Here is a 26,797-nt window from a genome sequence, read left to right as displayed (position 1 = left end):
AGAATTGATCAGAATCCTTTCTTAGCGGATGCCTACGTCATATCATCTAACTGCATGCTAAATTTCAGCCCGATCTATCCAGTGGTTTGGGCTGTGCGTTGATAGATCACCATGTCAGTCAGTCACCTTTGAGTTTTATATAATTTAAAGATATAGATATAGATGTACCTAGAAAGACACAGAACATTTTCATAAGTATGGTAAATAATATTATTGTTGAATTAGTACCTAAAAATGTGTTGGTTGAAGACTGAAGAATGAAGATGAATGAGAGTTGAGGTGATATTCAGCCAAGATTATTTTAAATTGAGTACCACAGATGGTATGGAAAACTTTCTAGTGTTTTTTTTCTGCTATTATCTCGCTTTTTAGTACAAGTGAAAATGAGGAAAAACCGTTTAGTTAAAAAAGTTTTAGTAGTCTCCTTGTCCACTTACATAATGTTATTTAAGCCTTCTATCAAAGGCATAATATGAAAGCGTAAAATCATTAAAAAAAGTTAAATTTTTGTTTCTCAAAATATTAGCAAACTCATCTTCTTTTTAAGATTTTGAAAGTTCGTTTTTTAAATACTTATTTGATTTCAATTTTCTTCTTTTAATATCTTTAAATCCAAATCAAACTTAATCAAAAGTGATGAGACCCAAGAAATAAATAACAATGGACTATATTCATAATGATTCATAATGTTTTGGTGAACATTCTTGTCAATTGTTAAATTTCTGATAGACGAATATTTCTATGTTTATTTCATAACAATAACTATGAATTGAATTCGTCAATTGATGAAAATTGTTGCATGTGTTAAAATTCCTTAATTGTATTTTCTTTGACTCTACTGGTTGCTGGGGCCTTTTTTGGCTTGTAGAATAAGATATTTAGCAAAAATTATTATTAACATACTATTTACGACGGGAAATGTAAACATACAATTAACGTGACTCTTTATAGTAGAGGTAATCATATTTTACGTCATTTGAAATTCATACCTTTACAATATAACCCCAACCATAAGTCAAGCCAATAAAGATGAAAAAGGCTTTAGCGCCGGCAATAGCTGAAATCATATGCCACGCCAAAAAGGATCAAAAAGCCTTGGAAATTAGGTGGGGAAGCCAGGGGTGTCGAAAACCGTCCGAGTAGGGCTTTCACCGTACACTCCGCGCGTAGAACCTCATTGCTGGCGAAAACCGTACGGCACCGGACGCGGTACTGGTGTTGTGAAAAAAAAACAACAAAAAATGGCGGCACGTGTTCTAAATTTGTTTTTATTGTTCACCGTGTTGTACGCTGGAGCGGCGCAAAATGAAAATCCACCGAAAATTCGTGAGTGTCTATTAAATCATGAATATTATTTGTATTTGTTCATTTTTGATTATTTTTATTATATTATGCACGAAGTATAATATACAGGAAAACTAAATTAAGTATATTTAAATTGGATACGGTATAATCAGCTGCAAGAGTAAACTGAAAAATAAAAGTTTGTTTAACTTGTTATAATTTTGTAAAGAATAAAATAATAATACTAAATAAAGATGACAGAAAGGAATATTTATTAGCTAATTCGTTTTTACAAATAAAACTGAAGTTGACTTTATAGAAGCATAGAAATGTAATTTATTTTTCACTTTTGTATGGGGAAGGGCCCGAGCGTCACGAGTTTCCCTATACAAAAGTGAAAAATAAATTTGGTCTTTCAGCGCTGCTACTTTTACAGTGAACTCTCTACAAGGAACACGTACACACCCTAAAGTATTATCACTTATTTTTGTTACATCTTGTATAGATATTTAATTATGCCATAAACGCCGGCTGTGCGAATAACACTAGTATTATTATATAAAGCTAAATAAAATATAAAACTAAAGCAAATGAAGGTAGTCAAAAATCTCTTTCTAATAAAATATTTTTTTGTTTTAAAATAGCTTTTTTTACTATTTGACTAGGTACTTCATATGTTTCATCTTTGTTATTTTCAAATCAAAAAGTTTTCTGCCATAACAGGATATAAAAAAATATATTTGAATAAATAAAATATTCATATCCTCTATAGAAAATTACTTATTAGAATATCGAATGATCATTACATTAATATAGTTAATATAGGTTTTGTAATAACAGTATAATAGATCATCTAAGTAGATCCCGGCGCGGGCTCAGTGTCGCAAGCGTTTGCCAACGGCTGAGCAAATTGTGATGAAAATCTGTGACCTTTGTCTATTGCGCTCGGATTTGATTATTATACAATCATTAACTAAATAACGTCAATATTTTCTATGGTAATTACTAAAATTACCGTATAAAATTTTCTTCCGGTCTTTACCGGGTGTTGTAAAAAATGTCATAATAGTTAAATAACATTTAGTTGATAAAGGGCAACCTACCACCCTTTTTGATTTGCCAGTCATCTTAATAATAACTCCCACACCGGTTTCGGTGATGGTGGCCAGTTTCATTGAAACCAGGCCAGTTACGCAGGAGTATATTTTTATAGTGCCCAAGTGTATGCACAGTACACAAAAGCACTCTCTATTCCTTTTACTCTCATATCCCAATGGGACGGACGACCGACACGACTGGCGAGAGATTACGTCTTAGCCACTTGCTTGGATGGATGGATCTATAGCATTAACTTTTTGAGCTACTATTAAAGATCTCAATTCTCAGAGATGACGTTTAATATTGGTAGAAGGACGGGATACATGCAATAAAAAGTTACGATGTGAGAAATGGCCCTAAACTACGAAGTTGGGCCATTTATTTGGCCACGCTTTGTGTCTGCATCCGATGATTTATAAAGGTGCTCCCTCACCGGGAGCATTCGCTTGTAATGGAACGTTACAGAGTCGAGCATTACATCAGTGAGGGAGGAGAGCCGAGTATTACAATACGCACTTTGTAATGATACAAAACCGAGCATTACAATGCGCACTTTGTAATGATACATAAATGAATGTTATGTGTAATATTTTGATACAACTTGTAACATCAACTAGCTATGGAATGCTCAAAGTCGAATGTTTACACGTGAGTGCTCGTCGGTCAGGGAGGTATTTTTGTAATGTAATGCTCAATAACGAGTCTATAATGTTACATTACAAGTGAACGCTCGCGGTGGGGGAGCACCTTAATGTGTAATACTATGTTTAGGGTTATCAGTACGAGTTAACGATACCACAGAATATATATAAGTACGATACCGTAAATTAACTTTACTCTATGTAGAGCAATTTTCTCGTTAAAAGCATAAAGTCGTAAAGTCAGGATCATAACCTTTATAATTATTAACTTTAAGTTATTATTAAGGTTAGTAGGATTAAAAAAAAAGTATATAATATTATTTTAAAAATAAAAAAACAGACTTCAAAATTGTAGGTAGGTACCTAATTAAGAATCCCAAAAACTACTGAACCGATTTTTAGTTTGACCGCTTACCTTCATGAGCTTATTATCTATAGGTCTACCAGAAATTGATGGCAAAAAGTGAGAAAATAAATTATATAATAATAAATTACATAATTATATAGGTCTATCAGAAATTGATGGCAAAAAGTGAGAAAATAAATTGACTCTAGCAATACCGGGGTAATTGGAATAATTTTGATCCTTTTTTTTGTTTCTTATAGCGGCTGATTCTGTGTGTTAAACATGCAAATATAAAAATTTATTCAATGATCAAGGATTTCTGAAAATCTGCTGTAAAAATTGCGATCAGATTCTGGTAGACCTATAGTTCCTTTAATAAGGGTAGCGATTCTTGTTCCATTTATTTTGTCAATCTAGTTGCAACAGAATCAGCTATTCTGCAAAAAAAAATCTCTATTTTAATTCTTCTAATAGATGACGTCCACAATTCTATGTCGTGCCATATTTAGTTTATCGCGCGGGAACCGTACATTTTTCGGGGATGAAATGTACCCTTTTCCTTTCAAAGTATCTCCATACCACTGCGAGATCAATTTAGTTGTTTTAGCGAAAGTACAGACAGACAGACCCTCTCTCGCATTTATAATACATAATATTAGTATGGAATAATAATGTGGATATCAATTATCATTTATGAACTTTATACAGACTCGGAAACTTCAGTTGGCTAACCCTCAAATTCCAATGTTCCAGTAACTTTTATAATCTGTTTCAATATGACATTTCTGTTTGTAGCACAACAAAAGTCACTTGATGCTTTGCACTCTGTCGCTGCTATCCATGCCAAGGTCACTTTCGACCGCCGCCGTTGAGAAACGTGGCTGTACTATATACGGACCCCGGCGTTAAACTCTTGCGAGTGCTTGTTGACAGTTTGCACACGGAAGATTTTGCTATACAGCCGATGCGCATGGCATATTGCACTCAAAGTATCAAAATTATGCAATATTATTGTATTTTTGATTCAGCGGTCGCGTCTCATGCTAATGTCATACTTAAAACTTTGCACGATCGATTGGTTGAAATCATGGTCATTTGGCCACTTGTTGCTTTAGGTTTTACCATGCCTGCAACTTGAAGCACCAATATGGGCCTTTAGTGGGTAGACCCTACGCCTATTCTATTCCGCCGGAAACGAGGAAACGCCGTAAAAAAAGGGTTAAAAACCACTAAAGCTTTAATATTGCCTCTTTATTTCTTCGACACTTTGGTTCTCTGTGCTTCTCTTTGAGTTTTAAACTGACTTCAAAGAAAAGGGAGGCTATTAATTCGATCCGTATGTATGTAATAATTCCAGAACAGCGGGGCTAAAATGGTCACATTTAGCAATTCCTCTCAATCAATTCAGCAAATGAATTGCCAAAACTGTCAAACTGACAAATGTCAAATCAGTACAAAAATACAGAAATGAATTGCAAGCAGAGTTGCATTTTGCGATTTTAGAAAAATGATTCATATTATGATTCATATCATGATTCTTCAAAGCGACCATTTTAGCCCCGCTGGCCAGTTTTCGTATATTATGTTAGTCTATACTCTATGTCAGCGTCCGAACAAATATGCCGAATTTCAAAAGTGTATGTATGTATGTTTTTATGTTTGTGTTCGCATATCTTTGGAACTACAAGTCTGATTTAAGTAATTATTTTTTGGTGTACTAGGTACATTATAGTTCAACTATATTTCATCAAAATCAGTGTAGTTTTTGAGATAGGGAATTTTAAGTACAATTTTGAAGCCGGTTTTATTTTTTTACTAGGTATACAACTTGTTATGAAGAATGAATTGTATCTCATACTCCATATACCAATCATTTCGTATGCGAATCATTCTTATGTTTTGTGAGTAGACTTAGTACTGCTTCAATCCAAGGTTTTTAGGAAACGTACAAGTAAATAAAATATACATAAATATGCATACGGCGACTCTACATTACGGTTAGATATTTAAATAGATGTATGTAACATATTGTTTACTTTTATCTTAATCTATTTTTGTGACTTTTATGCTACAAAATTAGATTCTTTTTTAACTAGTTTCTAACATAGTCTTTCTTTACGCCCTTGTGTTACTATTTTTTTAAGTTTTTTGACACATGTGAGAGGGTTATTTTCTTCTCAATAATATATTTCAGACTAGATCGAATAAGGATCGCGTTGGATTTAAAATATACTAGAGGATCGCCCAATGGTCGAAATTCGACCTTTTAGTTTCAACGACATTAGGACTACTAGGTACGTTTAATTTGTAAAAAAATATTGACTTATTATCATATTTTTTTCAACTCTCGTCTTTGGGACTCAACTGATCTGAGATCTCAGACTGGCCGTGTAAGCATTGTCTAATAATAAGTCTATGGTCTAATAGTATCTAAGATTCAATAAAAAAAAACTATAATCCATTTTCAATTTGTCAACTTGTTGTCAACAGACTTCAACCATAAATAAAAGAGAATAATTCGTATAGGTTTGTCACTCAAAAAGCTGACAGATGACAGATCTTCTTGAGTGTGCGTATTGTAGTGTGTGTAATGTTTTATTTGTTAAAAAAATGTATGATAAAAGCATAATTTCAAAATAATATTAGCTCGATGCACTCCTTTACCATATAAACTATAACTGTGCAAAATTTCATTCACCTACGTTTCCGCATTTTTCGTCAAAAGAGATACAAAGTTTTTCGCTTGCGTATTAATATATATAGATAGATAAGCGTTCCCTGTTGAGGTAGACCGGTTGGTCGCGGAGAGAGAGATCCAGGACATCCTCTGTTTACGACTGATGGCAAATCGCAGGTGGTTTTAGTGAGTAATGGTAGAATTTAAAATATATAATGTGTGGGACTTTCATAATTTTTACCCATTAAGTAAGAAGTACTTAGACTTCCAACTGGTATCGTTGCACTCTGTGTGAAACGCAATATTTACAAAACTATAAGGTACTGTACACAAGAGCTTTGTTTCACAAATGTTGCGTGTGTTCCCCGCAAACATCACATTAATTTCATCCACGTCCTGTGAGCACATCCTTGAACGTGCAGCAAACGCTGACTTCATTTATATATTAAACAATTACTTACTAAGCTGATGCATATAATTGACTTCTCCATTCCATTATACGATAATCTGGTGTAACCAAGAAAGTCGAGGTATGCCAGTTGGGTGCAAGACACGTCAGAGAAATCTGACATGACCTGCACACCTTTAAAAATTATATTCATTTTGAAAAAGCCGTCAACTTGATACTGTTCTAATTTATGGTCTACGGTAGATCATGGGCGATGGTAGTCGCTTTTTATCAGGTTTTGTCGAATCGAGTGGGAGCTGCTTCGCATCCACACCCTCATGACAGTCTCATCCAAATGCCACACATATCCTTGTAGATATGCTCTCGGTTGTTCATACAACTGATACTGATGTTCACACTCCACATGGATACAAGCCCAAATCGCATTAATATAGTAAGCACATATAATCTTTGTGTAACTAGTTATATAAGGTCACTCGCGAGGTAAACAGACGTGGTTAAATATATGAGGACCGGCTCCAGACACCAAGGCCTCGGGAAATTAGGTGGTAGGATTACCTATTTCGTGACCTGCATCATCGTCACCAGGTCTAGATTATTATCAAATGGATAATTGCATGTGTAGCTCTTTTTTTACGTCCGTGGTGTAGCTATTGTAATATACTATCACAGAATTTAGAAAAAAATGTTTAAACGACTTCCGATAAAGGAGGTTCTATACCTCCTTTATCGGAAGTCGTTTAAACATTAACGGCCGTTCCCAATATTTGATCTATCTCTGGTTTTGCCCTACTAGAGATAGGAATAACTCACATTACGGCCGTTCCCAATATTTGATCTATCTCTGGTTTTGCCCTACCAGAGATAGTAATAGCTCACAATTGTCATAAAATATAAATGTCTCTAATGTCTAATGTGAGCTATTTCTATCTCTAGTAGGGCCAAACCAGAGATAGATCAAATATTGGGAACCGCCGTTAGACATTAGAGACATAATGTCAATTGTGAGCTATTCCTATCTCTAGTAGGGCAAAACCAGAGATAGATCAAATATTGGGAACGGCCGTAAAGCGTCCACTGTCTTGGTTTTGTGCGGATTGTACTACGAAATTGAATCGATAGATGGCAGACCTAAGTAAGTTTTAAGTCCAGCTTATTAATTACTACTATTATTGTAAATGAACTTCTACTCGTATACATCTACGAGTATCTATACATTTAAATAAAATTGGAGTGTCTGTTTGTAATATTAAAATAACCGTTTTTTACTACATGTATATGAATATTTAGTCGGTACTTACACCAAAATAACAATTTTTTGAATTTTTGTCTGTCTGTATGTCTGTCTGTTTGTTCCGCCTAATCTCCGAAATGGCTGGACCGACGGGACTTTTATTGGCAGATAGTTGATGTAATAAGGAGTAACTTAGGCTACTTTTTAACCGACTTCCAAAAAGGAGGAGGATATTTTTTTACTTTTTTATTTTTCACCTTACTTTTTTATTGTACATTTTGTTGACGCGGACGAAGTCGCGGGTCACAGCTAGTATATTATAAAACAATGTCGCTTTTTTTTCCCTCAATCCCTTTGTTCCCTTTAATCTTTGAAACTACGCAACGGATTTTGATGATTCTTTCAGTGTTAGATAGCCCATTTATCGAGGAAGGTTATAGGCTATATTTTATCATGCTAAGACTAATAGGAGCTAAGAAATAGAGGAAAATGTGGGAAAACGGGGAAAATTATTTGAAAAGGCTAACTTGAACGCGCTAATCTCAGGACTCACTACTGGTCCGATTTGAAAAATTATTTCAGTGTTAGATAGCCCATTTATTGAGGAAGGCTATAGGCTATGTTTTATCACACTAAGACTTAATAGGAGAATGTGGAAAAAACGGGGGGAAATTATTTGAAAGGTCTTATCTCGCGAACTACTGGAGCAATTTTTATGTTATTCGGCACAGTTAAGAAGTAGACCACGTGAAGGATCATAGGCTATCGGTTTTAATCATTTTTTTAGTGGCTATATATTTTATACTCGTGCGATGCCGGGGCGGGTCGCTAGTCTTTGAATAAATGTATCTAAGTGCCATCCGCGTAAGAGTAAAGTTAGCTTGAACAACTGATTGGATCGTTTATATTCCAATGGTCGAGTGTTGACAGGCCAGTGATTCAATGATGTGTGATGACTGTTCTGTATTTGCAAAATTTGTGTGCCATAAGTTTCTACATAATAAGATGATGGATCTAATAATCAAAAGTATGAAAATATAGTTTGTTAATATTAATGTTTGAAAACAATTACATACAGCTGCTACTGTTGTACTCGTACACGACGCTAAAATAACGACCAATTTAACGACCAAAACACCCCATGAGCTATTACCATGAAAATCAGAATTGCCCATTGTGAAGACGATAACGATTCACTTAATTATACTTTGTCGCGCGACCTTGCGCGCCAAATACGGAGCACATTTTAGGCGAGTGATGGATTGGCAAACGCGTTACACACTCGGCCGCGATACCTGATGGGGCTGGAACGCTGTAACCATTGTTTTCCTCGACTATAAATCATATTTTGCAATTGAACTTGTTGACGCATTAAAATCGAATCAAATTGCTTACAAGAAACAAAACACTCTTCATAGTTTCGAGTCAAGCCGTTTGTGTGTAACAGCATCTTTCATTGCAATTTATGTTTTACTAAAATACAGCCAAAGTTTACAGTCTGTCAAGAAAGTTAAGAAATTAAAAAGTGGCAACATCGTAGTGTCATATCTTTAGATTGATTTGAAAGGGATGACACTACGATGTTGTCACATTTTAATTTCTTCACTTTCTTGACGGACTGTAAAGGTGCTTGGATTTTATTTAAACTGTGGCTTACTAAAATATAGTAAGTCACGTCAAGTCAAGCCACGAGTAAACAAAACCTGAGTGAGATGTCCCAAGAAACCTCATAAGAAGATTAATTGTTATCATCATGTTCAAGACGTAATCGTTATGTTGCTTTTGTTTTTATAGGAAAATGCTTAACACATCCGCCCCGAATTGAGGATATGTGTGACTCCCCTGTATATAGTATGTGGGACTCCCCAGGCGTACGGTCTACCCACTAAAACCCCATGGTGCTCCACTCCTTGCTTAATACAAAGTTCAGGATACGATACAACCTACCGCAACTCTGCCAGAATCATCACATTCCCATGTCTAAAAAGCTAATCTTAACGCCAATTTTGACATTTTATTGATAAATTGCTGTAGGATAAACGAGATTTCGTCAATATTCTATTTTGTTACTTTCGCAATTACTCGTGCAATGCAAATTGCATCTCATACTAATTTTATGATGATAAGTGATTGATTTTAAATTTCAAGTGCCTTACGAAACCTAATTATATTATTATCATTGAAAACGGTAAAGCAACAAGATAAGTGTCTCTCATATTTTGTGATGTGTCCTTATAGCATCTTGCCCCTCATTAAATGTCTTCCAAAGAAATTGCTTGGAAAAATTGGCCCTATAATAGTTTATGCCTGTGCTTAGAAATATTGTATTCGATAATTATTTTGACAGTTAAGTTAGAAATCAAAAATGCATGTGGTTTGACGAAACGCGTTACAAAGTGACATGCATAGGCGCTTGCGATGGGGTATTATGTCGAATTCCATAATCATTTTTATCTAATTTCCTTGTCGAGATTGTAGAATGGAGCTAATTTGACTTAATACCAAGATTTGAAATTATTTCACTTCGACCTTAATGTTTAACTTTGGATGCTTTGAAGCCGAGGAAAAACCACTATCGCTATGATTGTAACAATTAGACTTAGACGCAACCTGAATGACAATTTTGGTGCGCGTGGGCACCTTGGCATACTTGCGAAAGTCTTGGTAAGAGATAAAGCCAAATAACAGCACAACATATTTTATTGATTGTTAGTATGTCCTTTGAAACGTGATAAATATCTTCAATTATCATAATCGCTTCTTAAAACATTATTGCACAATCATAAACGGTATTTATTTTGGTAAAATAAAGAATTTATATGACGCTAAAAGTTGCATCAACCATCTGACACTGGGATAGCCACTGGGCGTTTTAACGTTATGTTTATCTTATAATAAAAACATTATTATTTTTTACTAATATTTAATTGTCACTTAGGAGTTAAGGACTCACACTAGAAAATATAGTTACTCATAAGTCATAACAAACAACGTTAGGATGCAGTTGGTAAAAAAGAGCATGTAGCTTGGATTATGAATAGCATTGATTTTCATTGCGCATAAATTATTTCGAATGAAAATCGATCATTTTGCCTTAAGAATATCCTACGTTATTTCCGCACCCGAAGTACCAACCAACCAACGTTAAACAACTTTGCGTATTTACAATTCTCAAATTAATTCTCTAATCTAGATGATGATTCTGATTGAAATTCACTCATATTGTATCTCATAACAACGTAATGAAATAATTGTCGCTAGAAAGTACTAGATGAAAGACTGAACAGCATGTTGCGAGAGTACCCAAGGACGCTCTAACTCTTAACACGTCACTTATGCAAGCTTCCTTTCCCGACGTAGTTACATAATTCACCTTAACCTCAACATATCAAATACGAGGAATTATAATAACTAGCTATTTCATCGAGCTTTGCTCGGTATTCGATTCGAACACGAATAAAATTACATTTTCTAAAAATGATTCCTAGCTAGATCGATTTATCGCCCCCGAAACCTATATAATATATATAAGTATACTAAATTTCATGAAATTTATATATATATATATATATATATATATATATATATATATATATATATATATATATATATATATATATATATACAGTGTGTAACAAAAATAAGTGATAATACTTTAGGGTGTGTACGTGTTCCTTGTAGAGAGTTTACTGTGAAAGTAGCGCTGGCAGACGAATATTTTTTTCACTTCAAGGGCCCGAGCGTCACACATTTTCCCACAAATCAAATACAAAAGTGAAAAAAAACTTTGGTCTTTCAGCGCTACTTTCACAGTGAACTCTCTACAAGGAACACGTACACACCCTAAAGTATTATCACTTATTTTTGTTACACCCTGTAAAATATATATATATATATATATATATATATATATATATATATATATATATAAGAATTGCTCGTTTAAAGATATAAGATTTAGCTACTAGATGACGCCTGCGAAATAGTTGCGCCAAAATGTTTATCGGGAACTGTACATTTTCGAAATAGATGTCCTCCTTTCCCGCGACTTTTATCTCCATACCAAAATTTAGAAAAATCAGTCCAGTGGTCTTAGCGTGAAAAGGTAAGAGACAGACAGACATACTTTTGCAATTATAATGTTAGTGAAGATGATGATGATGAAGAATTCTAACTTCAACAACGTCTGTGTTAATTGTTTATCAATGAAGTTTACTCCTTCGAAAAATAATTTTTATTTTTTCTCGAAAAATAATCCAAAAAACGTTCTGTATGAACGCGAGCATGATGATATTAATTAATTATTATTAATTAAGTAACATTAACAGGAGTAAGCGCGATTGGCAAAAATACCAATGAAGAAATTAGGAAAGGGCAGGAAATCAAACCGAATATTCGTTTCATGAATTCAGCGATAGAGACGAGAGATCCAAATAATTTAAATAGTACACAATCAATAAGCAACAGTTAATATTTTAATGAAAATGCATAAATAATTTTTCCATTTTCAGTTTTACATTTAAATTATTTTGCTGCAAAATAAAATTATCCTCTGTTTCGTGTTCGTAAGATTACATAATAATAATAATAAAGCCCATTTATTTCCAACAACCTTAAATAACATTTTCTCTTTTAACTAATTAACTATTTCTATTCTATTATTGGAACCCCACACTGGGTAAAGGCCTCCTCTAGCTTGCTCCAGAGTTTTCTGTTGTTGGATTGACGAAATAACTCTAGCAGCACGAAAAGACTGGAGAGGAAAAGCAAGCAACAGAAAACCTTAATCACAAGTAATCATTAATTTTTCTTTATTCACGCTGCGCCTGCGCAAACTCTCTAGCCACATGGCTCCATGCAGATCGGTTGCGCAGCGCCGGCCTTCACCGATTAATGTCTTGACTAAATGTGTTGCGGAACGCGCGTTATATAAGCACCCCGTAACGCGACCTTGCGTTGCCCAACGCGGTTCAAGTTCACCACTTCTACACCTATTCCGCGAAATGTAAACAATGTTTTGATGTTTACTTATAATTGCCTATGAGAAGGATAGCAAAAGTTTTCATCCCTGCCTTTAATATTTTTCAATGAAGCATGATTTCGTATTTCTAGATTATCCGCCGTCCGGCCGTCCGAGGTTTATCCGTATGACGGGGGATGAAAATTTAGGGATTAAACACGCCTTCATCAGATTAAAGTAGATAGGAATTATTGTATCCTTAGGTACATATCCTTAGGTATAGTACAAAATGTTCTTTATCTTCGTCTGACAAGTGACAACATAAATAATTGCATAAAAGTAAATTATTTTTCTTTTCATAGCCATTGTTCATAAATTTACTCTTTAAAAGTGGATAAGAGATCTCCAATTTCGCATTTGATTCCAATCATTAATTTGAAGCGCTCCATCTTTAACTTAAAGTAAGAATATTAGGTATTAGAAGCCAATGGAATTAAGCCAGACATTTATTCCAAACCCCTATAATTTTCAGCGGAGTTCCTGCTACCATGCAACCGGAGCGATCCCGAGATCGACAACTGCATCAAGCGGTCCTTCAACCATCTCCGGCCGTACTTGGCGAACGGCATCCAGGAGCTTGGAGTGCCCGCAGTGGAACCGCTGCTCATCGACCGTCTCGTCATGGAGAATGCCGCTGGACCAGTGAGGGTCACTGCCGCCTTCAATAATATTACAGTGGTTGGGCCCAGCAACTACACCGTTACTAAGATCAGGTGAGTTACAATGCATTTTCATCTAAGTTCAGCTAAGGTATTTCTAGTCACTATAGATCTAAATCGCATTGATGTCACGGGTCTAAAGGCCTGTCTTTGGACACAAAAATAAACCGGCCAAGTGCGAGTTGGACTCGCCCATGAAGGGTTCCGCAGCAGCAATAAGGTTGATGAAATTCAAAGGTTTTTGATTTATTTTTATATTTCAGTTGATTTAATGAAAGTTAAATCAACTGAAATATAAAAAATTAAAAATAAAGGGGGGGGGGGGGTCACACAACTTGACACTTTTTCTCTCGCAAACTATTCAGGTAAGAAAAAAATAATATTAAAACCTCAATATGATTTTTGAAGACCTATATCTATCGATACCCAACACGCATAGGTTAGATGAAAAAAATGTTTTTTTGTTTCAGTTGTACTGACCCCTAAATTTTTAAATATTTTTCCATTTTTGTATCAAAACCTTAATGCGGTTCACAGACGGTTCACAGACTACAAGTTTCTAGTCTACTTACCAAGTTTCAATAGTTTCGGAGAAAATTGGCTGTGACATACGGACGGACAGACAGACAGACATGACGAATCTATAAGAGTTCCGTTTTTTGCCATTTGACTACGGAACCCTAAAAATCACTAAGTTACCCAGGTTAGTATAGTTAGGGCGCTTTTGTGAGCGCTGTGTTGTGAGAAATGTGTTTTTGAGAATCAATAGAAGCGAGATATTATCTCGCTTCGCGCAGAGATTCTAATTAGATTTTACGAATATGTCACCGTAAGATTGTAAAAACCGCGAGATTGTAATATAACGAAGTGATGGATTGTAAACAAACAGTTTTCCGGTGATTTTAAATTAATTATTTCGTAGGTATTTAAAATAATTTCAATGCCAAATAGTATGAGATGTATAACATAAAAAAATAGATATATTTAAAGAGCTGTTTGTATGTTCGGTTATTAAAATTAACCTAATTTATAATTCAAACTGCACTTTATATATATCTAAATTTTATTCAATGTTATAAATCAAATATTCAGGCAATTGAAGTTATTTTAAATACGAAATAATTAATTTAAAATAATTGGAAAACTGTTTGTTTACAATCCATCACTTCGTCATATTACAATCTCGCGGTTTTTACAATCTTACGGTGACAAATATGTATTTGTGAATATATATGAGGAATGTTCCTCGGAACTAAACTTAGCTCAGCTGAGGTGTGAAGGTAGCCTTAGTTACTTTTAATGATATCGTTTTTTAAATTATTATACAGTTAAATACTGTTACTGTTCGTCAATATCGACCAATTTTTTTAGAATTTATCTCCAATTTAGATACGTCTCAATCATTCATTAAATGCAAATATTTTTATTGTAAGTTTTTAAAAGGTTTTCCTACATCGAATCAATCAGTCAAAAGGGATCACTTTTGATTTATCGTTTTTGAATAAAATATATACAAGCTTCTACTACCAATGATATAATAGTTTAACACCACGGAGACAATAAAATAAGGTGTAAAAACATGCTAATTAACTGTGTTTACGTTTTTAGCTAATTCTTAAATCAACAATCTACGGATCCTGATTCTTATGTAACACAGTATTGTTTATTTATTGCTATTGCAATTTGCAAGTTGCAACAAAGGTTATTCAAATTTTATTTTGAAAAATCTAATAATTTATATTTTAAAGCCAAGTTATTAAATGTAATCGAAAAGTAGCACAATGCGTATCTTTTTATTTTAATGCAACTTCTATTTATTATAATGCTTGTGTTGCAAAATTTTATCATCCTAACATCACAGATAACTAAAACATAGTTTCAATGAAACTTACATTGTTGTAAACGTAAAGTATGATATCTTATTGGGTCACGACCCAGGAAAGGATATCGGATAGCTTTAACCCGCAAAAATATAAAGTTCCTACGAAAGACGAATTCAAACAACTAAACAAAATGACAATAACCAATAAGTTTCACATCCATACTTCCATACTAATATTATAAATGCGAAAGTGTGTCTGTCTGTCTGTCTGTCCAGGAAAAATGTGAGGTTCCCGCACGTATTTCACACCTATTGTGATGTACCTTAAAGCAGGTCAGGTGAATTACCTGCGACGATACCATCGTGGTTATTATGAAAAATTTTGAAACAACCACTCGGTGGAAGAAAAGTTACTTCACGGTATAATACTTTACAATTGTCGCTGTCAAGATAATTGGATGATTAATTCGGTCGCATTATCGTTGTGCTATGGAAATGTTGCCACTGTTGGCAAACGAAATTACATATTTCGCCAGATCTATATGACTCAGGTTTTAAAGTGGGTACTCATTAACTTACTTATTGTATTAAGAAAAGCTATTTATTTTATTAGATTTATCATTTACTTTAAAACGTGCTGTGAAAACGTCCTTTAATTGACCCGGACTCTAGCAAAGGAATATAAATTTGATAAATATTAGCAAAACTATGCTAATTATAGTGACATCTATATAATTTGTTATATAACAATGAATTTGAAAAATTCCTGTTTTTTGTAACTTTAATTTATCACTTATAACTTTTATGTCTAGTTCAGGAGCCTTTTTTTGACAGGAGTTATAAATGAAACAGAGTAAACTGTTGATTAGTAAATCTTACCGTTACCTAATAAAGAGTCTATTTGTGAATAGAATATTATAGTCGCTGATAAGCATTTGTGTATTAGCCACATTTTTTGTTGAATTATGAATGCAGTCTATTTCTAAATGATCTAAAGAACATGACTATTGACTGCATTCATAACACAATACGAATTTTTTTTTTGTGTGATGATTGATGAATGATAAATTGATAATACACATAACACAAATGCTTAACATATCATCCATATAACCTTCTATGATAGATCAACTAGCGCCACAATCCTGCATCGAGCTTTCAAAGTTTTCGAAGTATGGCGTTATATAGAAGTAAAATACGACGGCTAAAAGCTGTTTAGCACGCTGCGGTCTGGACAATCAAAAACCTCAATAATTAAAGCATTAGACACTTCAAAACATCTGCTAAAACTATATTATTATAAAGTTATTTTTAAAAAATACTTTTAAACCATCCGGGGCGTATCACGTATCTTGCGAGAGAAATGCGATATAATAATAATAATAATAATAATCATTTTATTTTCAGATTAACATCCATAGATTTTTTTTTTTAAGTCATTACGTTACCAAACATTATCAGAACAAATCATCATCACATACAAATCATCACTTCAAATGTTATTAATTTTACGGTTCACATTAAAATTATGACAAACCTATCCTATTTTTAGTCCCATTAAGATTTTCATCCATTTATCTTGAATGGGACAGTCAAATCTTGCATATATCATTTGCAGGATGCTGTTGCTGCTTTCACGTAAGCGCTGACGCATAGAAGCTACTTTTTTGCGAATAATCGCATAAAAATCGTCCGTACGTGCTTCACAAAACATTGAAGAAGCACTACAGAAGCGAGGCAGCCGCAACAACACCCTGAAAATGTCATTATACTGTACACGAAGGGCACTGGCTGTCCGACGCCGATGACGAAACCACAAGCTACTCGAATAAAAGGATTGACAATAGGCCTTGAAAAGGGTTATCTTAACTTCACACGAGCAGCGCGCAAATCTGCGTGCCAGCATGTTGCCTCGAACAGCCAGAGCCCTTCGCTCCCGCTCTATATCATCGTCATCTGACAAATCATCTGCAACTATATGTCCTAAGTATCTAAAAGTTTTTACAAACTCTAATGCAACATTATTCAACCTTATTGGCAGGTTATGAGCTATTTTATCTCCACTGCTTTTAAAGACAAGGACTTTGCTCTTCTTGGAGTTATACTTGAGCCCATGGTCCTCCGCGTATGCCTCACACAACGATAAAAGCTTTCTAACTGACCCAACTGATGGGCCCAGCAGTACCATATCATCGGCATAGCTAAGGTTATTAACAGAAACTCCATCAATGATACATCCAGTATGTGTACTGCTGAGCTCACAGATGAGCTCGTTTATGTACCAGTTAAACAAAACGGGTGATGTGATCCCCCCCTGTCGAACGCCACAATCTAAGCCATACGCATCGGAAAATACCCCAGCCCACCTTACATAATTGCGCTGCTGACCATACCAATATTTAAGTACAGATATAAGTTCAACAGGTACACCTGCCCTGAATAGCTTTTCCCAAAGTTTTTCATATAAAATTGAGTCAAAAGCTTTGGACAAATCCAGGAAACAGGCATAAACTGCTGTCTTTCTGCTCGTGTAGTACGAGACAGTATGCTTAAGACTTAAGATTGCACTTTCTGTCGATAAGCCCGCTCTAAAGCCAAATTGTGCATCGTTCAGTTTCAAATGCGAAAGCAGTTCGACATTAAGCATACTGTCAAGCACCTTAGCAAAAATAGTTGCAAGCGAGATAGGTCTGTAATTAGTCTTCTCCGACGCATCACTTGACCTAGACTTTAAAATCGGTACCACTATCGTTCTAGTAAGCTGTTCAGGCAAATAGCCGTGACAAACACACAAGTTGTAAAACATTGACAGTAGTCGTGGAAGATGTACACCTGCATATTTTAAATGCTCAACACTTAGACCGTCATGTCCCGATGATTTTCCGTTTTGAATGCTAAGTATAACTTTACGCACCTGTTTAGCTGTAAACCTCACTTTTCTTATTACATGATCAGTCTCAGGATAGGGCATTACTCTAGAAAATCCACGAACAGAAGGGCTTTTGCACGCTGGTTTCACTCTAAAATGTTCTTTAAATAATTCTGAGATCTTTTTGGGATCATTTGCATTATTAACACTCACAGGCAGGCCAGGCTTACAATTCATTTTTTTGGTTTCGTTCCAAAACTGATTAAAGCTTTTGACTGTGTGATGATAGGCTAGATTATCCATTTTAATTTGCTCTTGCCTATCTTGACACCATTTGGGCTTTTGTTTAAACTCTTTTCTGCTATTACACATATCAAAATAGGCACGGCCTTGAGCTGGTTTACCAGCTTCCACCCAAGCCAAAAACTTTAACCTGGCCTGTCTGTGGAAATAGGCTACGTGTTTGTTCCAACCAGCTATGTAACCGCCCTTCCTACGGGTTTTACCACGCTTACCAGTAACGATCGCAGCACTTGAGAGAGTAGAGACAATCTCGAGGTACATCTTAGCTATAACATTTATATGATTCTTATCCGAGCACATCCCATCACAGCAGTGTGATAACTCATCCGGAAAATGTATATTCCTCAATTTTGAATTGCAAATATTCTGATATTTTAAAATTTGGTCTTTTGAACGTCTTCCCCATACTACGCCACTCTGAAGTGCTTGGACATGCTCAGAGAGAGACTGATGATTAATTCTACCCAGAGCACACTCCACAAACAGCGGAAGATGGTCAGACCACTGCACGTCATAATCAACCCATATACGTTTAACCGATGGGCGAGCACCACGCGTAACTAGGCAGTGATCAAGCCATCTCACACTACCATGGGCTTCACTTATAAATGTAAAAGTTTCAGAGTCGTGGCCTAGCATTTCCACATCAACACATGTCCACTCCTGATCGATACAAAAGTTTACCAATTCATTATGAAAAAGTTGTCCTATATGTGCATTAAAGTCACCCAGCATGTAGAAAACTTCAGTGTCTATATGTTCGTCGATAACCGAATTTATTTTACTTAAACACTGAGTAAATTCTGGTAAGTTCTCATAACAGTCTGTGGGCATGTATATACTAAACAATATTAAAGTTTTATCACCAAGTCTTGCCTTTATCGCAGCTATGCGCGGATCACTACACTCGATAACGGTAACCGACTGAAAAACACTTTTACGCCATAAAATGGCCACACCTCCATAGGGTCTACCCTTCAACAAGCCCGCCTCGGTATCTACAGCCGATGTGCCCGTCGCGGCAAAGTCGGAATCTACTACGTCTAACAGCGATAAATCATGCGGCAACAACCAATGCTCCTGTAGTGCAACAATGCTTGCATTCTTGCAAAGACATCTAATCCCATGTAGAGATCGCTTTAACGATTTGCAATTGAATGTTACGAAGTTAATGTTATTATAATTATTATCCATTTTATTGTAGTCAAGATTGCCGCTGATCGTTCTGGTCACCTGTGCGTTTGTTGTTGCCACTATTAAAATTCACAAAACGCCTGAAAGCGATACCTTTTGGCCACAGGCTGCTGTCAAGAAAAGTTTCAATGCTCTGTTCATGTACAAAGATTTTAAACGCGTTATAATTTCTCTCTTTGTTCATTTTTATTTTAATAGGAGATACTTTTAGATTTGTCCTAGTATAAATATAATCTATAATGTCATCACTTGATACTTCCTTGTGTACGTTGGTAATAAAAAGCGGAATCTTACTTTTAGCAGCCTTAAACTTACAGTTCTCTTCTAACGCAGCTTTCCCTTTGACAGAAACAAATTTATTTTTAATCCTCTTTTTCTGCACTAAATGCCACTCATCATTTTCATTTATTTTAGGTATAGACCATGCGCCTGGTCGTTTACCTACATCTGCATAAGAAGGCCTTAAAGTGGTAGTTTCTGTTGACACTTTATTGTTCGTTGGAACTGGCTCAAGATTTCGAGGTGTTAAGGGCGAGACACTATATCTATCCAAATTGTCCGCAACAAACTCAACGGGTAACTGAACACTTTCATTTAATACCTCTGCCTCTGCCTCTGATTGCTGCTCTTTCGACTCTACCAGTGAGCCAATAGCCATAGGTCCGCTGTCATAAAAATGTGGCACACGAGATCGAGCATTTACAAAGTTCATTGCCTCAAATCTATCTTTCATAGGTGTGTTTAAAAAATTGTTTTCATCAACTTTATAGCTCTGTATTTTTGCCTCAAGCTCTTGAAAATTATCTCTTGTCACGTAAGTGTCTCTAATCATTTCTACCTGCGATTTCAGTTTTACAATGTCTTTGAGTATAGCAGAGACATCACAATGATCAAAAGTTAAGGCTGGTAATCTATGCAAGTCCTTCGCAACAAAAATTGGAATCAAATCCGGGTCTACACTTTTGAAGACGGATATAATATCCTCAAGATCCCTTTGTATCTTGCCTTCATTTTTACCTTTTCTCGTAACCTTCTTAATATTTGTCGTGACCGACTCAAACAGAAGATTTTTAGATTTTTCAACTTCTTCCACTTTAAAAGCTGAAGCGCAGATTCGCAACAGACTTTCTTGATCCATAACATCAATTTTATTCGCAATATACGCGAGGAGTTCATTGATGACAACGTTACAACTTGCACACTTCACAGTTTTGGACGACATTGTAAATATAATTGCGCGATAATTGCTTTAAATTAATATTTAAGTGGGGCTCCCATACAAGAAACGTGATTTTTTTGGCCTTTTTTGCTCGTAATCAATAATAGTAACAGCGAGGCACTTGAAAATTTCACAAAATCCTTAATTATACTTGTACTTTAATAATTAATAACAAAATTAAAATAAAGTAATTGTTTAAGGGGGGCTCCCATACAAAAAACACAATTTTTTGTCTACTTTTGCTAAGATAAAAAAAAAGATATAAACAATGAAATTTTTTGAAATATCTATTTTATATAGAATTTTAACTATTGTATATAGAATTTTAAAAAATATATTACTTTGACATTATTATTTTTTTAAATATATTTTTCATCGGTCGAAAGTACCCAAATTTGAGGTTTTTCGAACCTTTAAAAAATAATATCTTTAAAAATATAAACTTTATCATAAAAAGTCATAGGACCTTTTTTATTGGTATTTCAATAAAGAATATAAAAAAAATTTGTTCGGTTGAAAAATAACAATTACTTGCAATTGTTTAAACAATGTTTGTTTAAACAATATGGCACCGGGTTGCGCCCTGGCAACATGCATTTATATCATCAGGAGGGCAATTTGAAGAGGATCGCATAAAAAAATTGAGGTGGAATAGTTTTCGGTACTCATGCGCCGACTCGTGCTAGTCTAATAAGCCATTTTATCTTTATCTGTCTTACTTAACACTTTTGTCAACCATTCCAGGTCTGATCTGAAGAAGCTCCGCATCGACATGGGTCTGGTGCTCCCCCGAATTGAGGCGACGGGCCAGTACAGCGTCACGGGCCAGGTGCTGCTGTTCCCCGTCAGGTCGCAGGGAGACTTTTGGGCCAGCTTCAGTGAGTACTGCTTCCAGGTCTGACTTGCAGCTCCTAAATGGGTTTGTTGCTCCCGTCAGTTTCGGTGAGTACCATTTTCAGGTGAATCATAGAAGTTCTACATAGGTCAGATCCTCCCCAGTCCCCAGCATTGTGGTGATGAGCTTCAGTTCGAGCCGTACGGGCGAGGTTAAAGATGCTTCCTCGCTGGGAGCATTCGCGTGTAATGTATTATAGATTCGACTTTAAGCATTACATTACAATACTGCCTCCCTGACTGACGAGCATTCGCGTATAATGTAACATTATAGACTCCACTTTGAGCATTACATAGCAAGTTGACGTCACTGTCACGTAGCATTGATGTTACAAGTTGTATCAAGATTACACATTGTAACATTACAAGGTGCGCATTGTAATGCTCGGTTCTCCTCCGTCACCGATGTAATGCTCGACTCTGTAACGTTACATTACAAGCGAATGCTCCCGGTGAGGGAGCACCTTCACAAAGATATGGGGAGATTCTGGGATTATATTATTTATGAAGACCAGTCGCAAGTGTGCTATGCTTGAGGAATAACAGTGTTTTCTGGTTTTCCGTGTTTACTGTTAGTCGATTTGATTTTTTGTTTGTAACGTTAAAACTTAAACTATTTTATCTACTCTGGCGTTCCAGTCAAGCTGCAAGAGCTACACGCAGAAGTTAATTTGCACTCGCTGCCCTAGTGTCTAGAACGAGTTGCCTACTTGACTTCAGCGTGCTTATAACTTAATTTATGAGTGTACCTTTATCTTGTCTATGGGAAAATACACCGCCCTGCCATTGCCAAAAACCTTCCAAAATAATTAAAACCTTGAAATTTCAAAGTGCCTAAAGAAGTTTTATTGCAAACACTCAAACAGATAACTTACTAGCTGTTGCCCGCGACTTCGTCCGCGTCCACGTCAACATTTTTTTTTAATAAAAAGTATCCTATGGCACTTTAAATACCTCCAAGAGTATGTGTACAAAGTTTCATGGTGATTCGTCAAGTAGTTTTGCGTGAAAGCGTAACAAACATCCACGCTTTCACATTTATTATAATATTATTAATGATTAAAAATTAATAAGGATAAGTGTCCTATGGCAAAGTACACCCCCAATCCCCATATCAGTGCCAAAAACTCCACAAGAAAACTTATTAAGTACCTTGCAAAGTGCCTAAAAAAGTTTTATTGCAAACACTCAAACAGTGCTTATTATATCCTTGCCTATTCCAGCGGACGTGGTGGCGATCGTGAAGATATTCGGCGTGGAGATAGAGAAGCAGGGCGTGCCGTACATGTCCGCGGAGCGCATGCAGGTCGACTTCAAACTCAAGGGGTCCAGGTTCAGGGTGCGGGATACCGTCAACCATGGCAGTGTTATTGGTATGTAGGGTGTTATATCAAAACTAATAGGTAATAGCGTTTTCTAGGCATCTAGAACTGCCCCCGCAGGGTAGGCCCAATGGATACGAAAATAGCCGACGTACGACTTAAACTACGAATTATTAGTCGTTATTATTAGTCTAAGTCTAAGTGCTTCGTGGGTCACCGGTTTTGTTTTCCCGACATAGTATATAGTGGTGGCCCAATAGTTCGTTTATACATACTAATATTGTAAATGCGAATCTGTCTTGTTACCTCTTCACCCCAAACCGCTGAACAAATTTTGCTTAATTTTGGTATGGAATTATCAAAGTAATTAAGGTTCAAAAGTCCTTGGACATAGGATGCTTTTTATCCCGAAAAATGTACGGTTTTCGGCGTGATAAACAAAGGGCGCAATGGTGTTACGGGCGTTATTTAGTGTCATTAAATTATGATCGGTGTTTTTTTTAAGAAGCAATAAAGAAAACGTCTTAGCTAGGGGTTCTCTAGGGGATATCTACACCCAGTTCTTTGGTCTATTATTGAATGAAATTCCACCTCCAGGTGAGGCCATGAACCAGTTCCTGAACACCAACGCGGCGGAGATCATTGACGAGATGCGGCCGGCCGCGTCCGCCGCTATCGCCAAACACTTCCGCGTCTTCCTCAACTCCGCCTTCGAGAACATACCCATCAACGAGTGGCTCAAGCCTTAAGGCCGCTCCAAACTCTCGCGAGATATTCGTGAGAATCTTCAGAGAACCTTCAAGATGCCCCCTCCACACTCTCAGGAGAATTTCGGCAGAGTAATAAATGAGAAATGAGAATCTCACGAGAGAGTGTGGAGCGGGCATTAGGAGTACTCAATATATTTGTTCAACAGCAAAGTTAGGTATCACCTTAAGTACAATATTTTACAATACAATGAGGGCCAGATAAAGTTGCCGGATAGGTTATCTACAACTTTTTTGACAGATTCTCCATACTCTATCTGTCAAGTTAAGTGGTAAATAGCCTATCCGGCACTTATCAGGAAGTGGTGAAACAGGCCGTAAATAGGTATAAAAAATTTGATAGCATTAATATTATTCAATGGAGAAAAGTCAGCTGCATAAATACAGTTGATTAAATCCAGTATAAATTATAATTATTATTGATTACACTGATGCAGCACTCCAACACTCCTTGTGATTTAAATATTATACTTTTTAAGTTAAAGTGTCTTCCATCTTTAATATAAGTACCTATATATAGGCTTAAATAATACTTAATCAAAGTATATTTACTTAATTTAGTAAATATTTGATACTTCGACACAATATGAATTATATTATTAAACAGTACGTAAAAGTTTTTAAGACCGATAATTTTATAATCGATCTCTATTATATTTTATACTAAGAACATACTATAATATAAAAGTATTGTAAGTGTGCCCAATTTTTTCTTTGATATAATGATTTTGGGAGATCGCAGACGGCACACTTTTTGTGTGATCGAGTCTGCGGCGCACATACAATCTGTATGACCGCGCCATGCCGACTGTATGTGCGCCGCAGACTCGATCACACGAAAAGTGTGCCGTCTGCGATCTCCCTTTACAGAATAAATATTTGTTGCATTTGTAAAAGTAGAATAATGCTTAAAATATAGTGAATTTATTTTTGAAAATGTTTACTGAAAGCAGGATATAATATAGGATTATATTTTCGGTCATTCAGTTTGGTTATATACAGGGTGTAACAAAACTAAGTGATAATACTTTAGGGTGTGTACGTGGGCGTGTACGTGAGAGTTCACTGTGAAAGTAGCAGCGCCGAAAACGTGGTATAAGCCATGCTTGCTTTGCATGCTTCATGCTCACAGAAAACCGGCGTGAAACAGCGCTTGCGCTGTGTTTCGCCGAGTGAGTGAGTTTACCGGAGGCCCAATCCCCTACCTTATTCCCTTTACTACCCTCCCCTATTCCCTTCCCTTCCCTACCCTCCCCTATTCCCTCTTAAAAGGCCGGCAACGCACATGCAGCTCTTCTGATGCTGCGAGTGTCCATGGGCGACGAAAGTTGCTTTCCATTAGGTGACCCGTTTGCTCGTTTGCCCCCTTATTTCATAATATAATAATAAAAAAAAAATGCTTCGGCACGAATGGAACGGCTCGACCGGAGAAATACGGGCTCACAGAAAACGAAAAACAGCGCTTGCGCTGTGTTTCGCCGAGTGAGTGAGTTTACCGGAGGCCCAATCCCCTACCCTATTCCCTTCCCTACCCTTCCGTATTTCCTTCCTTAAGCTCCACTATTCCCTCTTAAAAGGCCAGCAACGCACCTGCACCTGCGCTCTTCTGATGTTGCGAGTGTCCATGGGCGACGGAAGTTGCTTTCCATCAGGTGACCCGTTTGCTCGTTTGACCCCTTATTTCATAAAAAAAACCTTTCTTTTTTACTATTGTATGGGCAAGCGCCCCATCGTCATGAGTTTCCCAATACAAAAACGAAAAAAAAAAGTCTTTCAGCACTGCTACTTTCACAGTAAACTCTATATTATGTATGATCCATTCACACCCTAAATTATTATCACCTAGTTTTGTTACACCCTGTATTTTCAGTCCAAGTATCACCAATGCCCGGCAAATGAGTTTTTTCACAGGAGTTTTTCTATCCTCTAGCGCAGAGGTTCCCAAACTCTTTTGTTTTATAGACCACTTACAAAATTTTGCTGGATCCAGTAGACCTCCGCAAGCTACATTAATACTGTCAATTCATAAATATCCTAAAAAATTTAAGATAAGATCCATTGTAATCATGTGCTATTTTCAAGTCTCTAAACGTGTTAACATGTTATGTTAAGATTAAGTTTAAAGAAAATAATATTATTATCTGCATTCTGCCTACAACAAAAGTTCAGGTAACATTTTAGTTTTTCACTATAGAAATAAAATTACATTTTCATGCACCCCCAGCTTACGATTGTGGACCCCCAGTTTTTGTGACGTACAACGAACGTAGAACCCTGTCGAGTCTCCCGTAGACCACTTTGAGAATTACTGCTCTAGCGCCTTTGATTAGCTAACACTTACCAAAGAGATAACCTTCTGTCAAAAACTCACAAACCGGCCATTAAACTATTTTAACGATGGGAATACCCTTATAAATCCATTATTAGCGTTTTCCTGTCTCAGAAAGATTGCCAGCGTATTCAATTTACTATCTAATGAGTATAAGAAGTGAGTAGAGCGCTATGAATTTTCAGGCGATAGAAGTCATGCCGCCGTTTTATTTTGATATTGCAACACATAGGGTTATTAAATAAAAATATTTTTCATAACCACGTAGTTATAGGTATAGTTTTATGATAATGTCTTAGAGTATGCCTCAATTTTGTAAGGTGGTCAGTTTGTATAAGTTTTTATTTATTGTATAACTGAAGTATTTCTTCCTGTATTTGTAACTGCCAAATTAATAAAGTCGAATTATTTGACTGTCATTTGTTTTATTTTAAAGGTTTTGTCTGCAACTAAATTTAATATACATATAATAACTATCCAATTATAGGCACTTTAAGAGGTTCTACTTAAAATTCTGTTCTGTAGTATGACCAGTGTCAACTCAAAGATTGGGTAAATTGCTTAAATATAGAATTTGCTCACCTAGCAGCAATTTTAAATTATTTGGCGTTAAAAGACCCCATCAAAAACCTAATAATTTGACAGAAATGTAAGAATAAAACAAAAATTCCAATAAATAAATAACTTAATTCTATTATTATTAATTTACA

The 26,797-nt window shown here is 35.8% G+C and overlaps 1 protein-coding gene across 2 annotated transcripts; it reads left to right on the top strand.

The window, feature by feature from the left end:
- Positions 1 to 1,169: 1,169 nt before the first annotated feature.
- LOC121729807 lies at positions 1,170 to 23,968 on the top strand. Of its 2 annotated transcripts, none has more exons than XM_042118436.1 (5): positions 1,170 to 1,326; positions 13,185 to 13,422; positions 21,520 to 21,653; positions 22,893 to 23,042; positions 23,589 to 23,968. In XM_042118436.1, the coding sequence occupies exons 1-5, from the start codon at positions 1,242 to 1,244 to the stop codon at positions 23,738 to 23,740; spliced, it is 759 nt and encodes a 252-aa protein (XP_041974370.1). In that variant the 5' UTR covers positions 1,170 to 1,241; the 3' UTR covers positions 23,741 to 23,968. The 2 variants fall into 2 exon arrangements, with proteins under 2 accessions (XP_041974370.1, XP_041974369.1); XM_042118435.1 differs by having other exon boundaries at positions 13,182 to 13,422; positions 23,589 to 23,966.
- The last annotated feature ends 2,829 nt before the right edge of the window (positions 23,969 to 26,797 follow it).

This window comes from Aricia agestis, chromosome 8 (assembly GCF_905147365.1).
Source record: "Aricia agestis chromosome 8, ilAriAges1.1, whole genome shotgun sequence".
NCBI classification, from domain to species: Eukaryota; Metazoa; Arthropoda; class Insecta; order Lepidoptera; family Lycaenidae; genus Aricia; species Aricia agestis.
Note: the sequence above shows the minus strand (reverse complement) of the source record. Positions and strands in the feature narration are given on the sequence as shown.